We start from the raw sequence: 4,447 nt of genomic DNA, 5'->3' as shown, positions 1-4,447 counted from the left end.
ATGGCTGGGGGTGTCCTTCTGGTTTGTCCATGCGCATTGAAGGACAGATAGCGCCCCTGCAGACGGGGACTCTCAGTGCGGCCACACCTCTCGGAGGACAGGCTGGTGCTGAGCGGGTCTGCACGGGGAAGGCCGGGGCTAAAGGTGGGGGAAGTCTGGGCTGTCACAAGAGCTTCCAGGTGGGTGGGACGGCCAAGCTATCTGCATCCGCCCCACTTGTGGCCCTCCTCCTTCTCTTCCCCTTCCAACCTCCTCCCTCTGTTCCCCATCCTCAAGCCCACCTCAGCCTGGCTGTCTCCCCTGCCTTTTCGGGCTGTTCCTGAATCCCAAATGCTGTTCATAGCCCTTCCACGCCCCCGAGGCGCTCTCTCCCTACACACCCCTCCTCTGAGGTCTGAGCCTCCTCTCATGGCCCTTCCCCAACCCCTAGGTTCCCCCCACCCGCATCCCTCAGAGTCTGCATCCCAGGAGCATCTTATACGTCTTCACGTTGTCATCACCACGTCGTAACCTTCTGCAGAGCAAGTTCCTTTTGGCCCGGCTCTTCAGCATCCAAACAGGGCTCCGTGCCCAGCAGATTCTCAACACAAAGTACCATAACGTCAAGTGAATCATTCCAAGAAGCCTTCCATGTCCGGACGCCATGGAAAGGCACCTGTAGTTGGATGGCGTTGACCCCAAAGGCATACTCCAGAGGCGGCAGCCATTAAAGACGGTCAGCTATGCCACGTCTGGGCCAAATCAGGCGATGTGGCATCAGATCATTCCAGCTAGGAATGGAGGGAGAAAGAGTCCGACGGTCCCCAGGAAGCAAACGAGGATAAACAACCAGAGGGATATCCTATCGATGACCATGGCCACATACCTCCAGTCTTCCTTCACCTGCAGGCGAGATGGGTGCACAGTGACTTGGGAAAGGGGAGGTGTCCCGCCCACGCGCAGCCCCTGTGAGAATGGCACTGGGGCCAGCGGTGATGCCACTGAGACCTTGGGAGCTAAGGAGCGGGGCGGGAGTAAACAGGGATATCTCAAGACTCAAGCAGCCCTCTCCTAGCGATTCCTGTCCTGTACCACCCCTATGATAATAGCCCAGAGCCTTTCCACAGGTTCTCAAGTTCCCGGTAAGGCAGGCTGGAGGGACACAGAAGGTTCTAGAGTCACCCAGGGGCATGGACCCTCCCAGGGGGCCTGCAGTGATTTAAACGCAACGCTCAGAAGTTACAAAATGGTGAAGACTTTCTGTCCCCACGTTGCCTCCCGACCCACTCACCAACCCGCTGTGGGGGTAGGTGAGGGTAGGTGTGGCCCAGGGAAGGGCTGGGTGGTGTTTGCAGGGGGGTAGGGGCTTTGTGGAATTGGGGCTTACAGCCCAGGCAAGTGGATCTGGAGTCCTAGCTGCTCCCAGGTTAGGTAACAATTAATTTGTCTTATCTACTCAGCAAGGCCACCCAGCAATAACCTCCTGGCCTTTCATCCTTCCCTAAGTTGATAAGAAGGATTCTTCGACCCTGGGCAGTGGCTTCCTTACCTAATAATGCAGGACACAGCAGGGGGCGGGGGAGGGGAGCCCACAGGCCCATCCAAGCTTCCTCAGTGTTCCTGAGTGAACAGTGAAGTTCACAAAATGCCCAGAGCCCGGGACAAGAAGCAGGGGCCCGTCAGGACAAAGGGGGAGGCTGGATTGTTTGGGGTCTCCTGATGAGTTCCCCCCAACCCCGCCTACGGGCAATGGTGGGAAACGGCCTGCGTGAGAATGGCGTGGGGAGACCCACTCCATCTCTGGCCTGTGTCTCCCAGTTAGGCTGAGCGGGGACATTCTTACTGCTGTTCTGCCACCCACCCAATAAACGTTTTCAGAGCTGCCAGCTAGACATTTTCCACCACAATTCATTCCAGACTCCAAGGCCATGACTAAGGGAGATGGGTCCTCATGGAGCAGCCTGGGTTGACCCAAGCCAACACCCTGGAGGGATGGCTCCCTACTAGGCCGGTGGAGTCACCCAGGGGACGGGCCCCTCCCCCAGCCCCCACTCACTGAGGTGTCAGCATCCTCGGCCCGCAGGTGATCCGCAATGTAGCACACGCCCTCCAGTGCTTTCTGTATGCGAGGTGACAGCAGGGCCCCACCCTCCGGCAACTGGGCCTCCGCCTTGGGACCCGAGGCCCCTGGGCGCAGACCCCCATGGCTGTAGGGGACGCCTGTGAAGGGGGACGAATGACCCGCGTGCGCCCATCTGCCTTCCTTCTCCTCGTCCGTCCCCTCCGCATCCACGTTGGTCTCCAGCCAGCGGTAGGAGGGGCAGAGCTTCAGATCTGGGGGGTCGCGGAGCTCCAAGGGTGGCAGGGGCCGGCTTATCAGAAGCCACCGGGACACGCAGCCCAGAAAGGCCACCCGCACCCAGTGGGGCATGTTGTGGGTGCTGGCGGAGCGGTGGTGCACGTTGAGGACGAAGACGGTGATGACGATGGACAGGGTGACGAAGGTCATGGTGAAGAGCAGGTACTCGCTGATTAGCGGGATGACCAGCGAGGTGGACGGGATGATCTCGGTGATGAGCAGCATGAAGACGGTGAGCGAGAGCAGCACGGAGATGCAGAGCGTGATCTTCTCGCCGCACTCGGAGGGCAGGTGGAAGACGAGCACCGTGAGGCAGGAGATGAGCAGGCAGGGGGTGATGAGGTTGATGGTGTAAAAGAGCGGCAGGCGCCGGATGACAAAGCAGTAGGTGACGTCGGGGTAGATCTCGGCACAGCAGTCATACTTCTTGGTGTTGTAGGTGCCCGTGGCGTTGACGATGGCCCACTCGCCGCTCTCCCAGTAGTCCTCGAGGTCTACCGTCTGCTGCATCGGCACCAGGTCGATCTTGGCCTTGTCGTACGACCAGGAGCCGAACTTCATCTTGCAGCTCTGCTGGTCGAAGGGGAAGGAGGTGACGTCGATGCTGCAGGAGCTCTTGTAGACGGCGGGCGGTACCCAGTGCACGGTGCCCGAGGAGAAGAGATGGGCCTTGGTCATGTGGGTCACCACGAACTCCCCATCTGCACTGCGGAGAGGAGAGGCGTTGGGGGGACCCTGCGCACCCCAGGCACCCAAGCCAGACTGCTCCAGATAACACTCGGCAGGGGGACCCCAGTAACACAGCCGGACCGGGCCAAGTTGACAAAAGTAGGAATTTTTAAGAGTATAGGAAAGTACCAAAAATTTTAAAATAACCACTATTAACGCTTTGATGTTATAGATCTATATCTATACATATATGAGATACATCTATATCTCATGTATATCTGATTGTCATCTAGATAACACATATAGCATTTTTACGTTTTTGTGATCATGTGGTATATTTGTAGTTTGATGGCCTGTTTGTATTCATTTAACATTTTAGAGAGATTGTTTACACGAGTATTTTTTCTCTCCTCCGCCCCCCACCCCTGCAGATGGTGAGTAAGCCCCTCTGCTGGGGGTCATGTCATTTACACCTGAGGTTTTTATTTCCCTCCTCAGAAGACACCTGACATCTTTGCTGGTGAAGGAAGACGCCATCCGTCATCCTTCAACATGCATTTCTGAGCCAGCCGCAACCACTGGGGCCTCTGCAGGAGCTGTTGGTGGAGGGGAGACTCGTGCCTGCCCTTAGGAAACCACGAGGAAATGAGAAGCAGGCCTGAACACCTACAACGCCAGGCTGGCGGTTTGGCAACAGCATTTTAACTACTGGGGGGAACCCGCTTCCCGTGAGCAGGGTCACCATGCACACTGCCATTTTTAGCAAAGCCCTGATGGATGGTAGGATTTGGCAGAGAGCTGGGGGTGGAGAGCGGACCAGCAGAGCATCCGCAGAACAAGGAACAGAGGAGGGAAAGGATAAAACTCACAGTGTGTGCTTGGACTGGAGGAGCTGCTGGGCCGAGTTGGGGGCGGGGCGTGAGTGAGGGCGGGGCCCGAGTGGGCGTCGTGAGGGCCCTTAAGGCATCTAAGGGCCCATGAGGACGCAGGGGACCCTGGAACAGCGGTGACCAGTCGGGCCCGAGTCCGATTTCCCCCTGCGAGGTGGCGCAGTGAGCTCGTAGCCCCCACCTTCCCTCCCTTTCCGGTTCCCACGATCAATCCTAAAGACAGGGGAACCAGAAGAATACACAGGAAGAGGGACTTCCCTGGTGGCGCAGTGGTTAAGAATCCGCCTGCTAATGCAGGGCACACAGGTTCGAGCCCTGGTCCGGGAAGATCCCACATGCCAGGGAGCAACTAAGCCTGTGTGCCACAACTACTGAGCCCACGTGGCACGACTACTGAAGCCTGCGTGCCTGGACCCCGTGCTCCTCAACAAGAGAAACCACCGCAGTAAGAAGTCCCCGCTCACTGCATCTGGAGAAGGCCTGCGCGCAGCAGCGAAGACCCAACGCAGCCAAAAATAAATAAAATTAAAAAAAAAAAAAAAAAAAAAAA

At 57.4% G+C, this 4,447-nt stretch overlaps 1 protein-coding gene across 1 annotated transcript in view; it reads right to left on the bottom strand.

The window, feature by feature from the left end:
* Window positions 1-756: 756 nt before the first annotated feature.
* The window catches only part of CHRNA2 (cholinergic receptor nicotinic alpha 2 subunit), a 9,854-nt gene continuing 6,163 nt past the window's right edge, over window positions 757-4,447 (bottom strand). Inside the window, exons 5-6 of the mRNA XM_007466165.1 lie at window positions 2,036-3,044; window positions 757-882 (exon numbers count right to left, since the gene is read on the bottom strand). Coding sequence (XP_007466227.1) covers window positions 757-882; window positions 2,036-3,044 — 1,135 coding nt within the window. The remainder of the gene's footprint in view (window positions 883-2,035; window positions 3,045-4,447) is intronic.

Source organism: Lipotes vexillifer, unplaced genomic scaffold (genome assembly GCF_000442215.2).
Source record: "Lipotes vexillifer unplaced genomic scaffold, Lipotes_vexillifer_v1.1 scaffold308, whole genome shotgun sequence".
NCBI classification, from domain to species: domain Eukaryota; kingdom Metazoa; phylum Chordata; class Mammalia; order Artiodactyla; family Lipotidae; genus Lipotes; species Lipotes vexillifer.
Note: the sequence above shows the minus strand (reverse complement) of the source record. Positions and strands in the feature narration are given on the sequence as shown.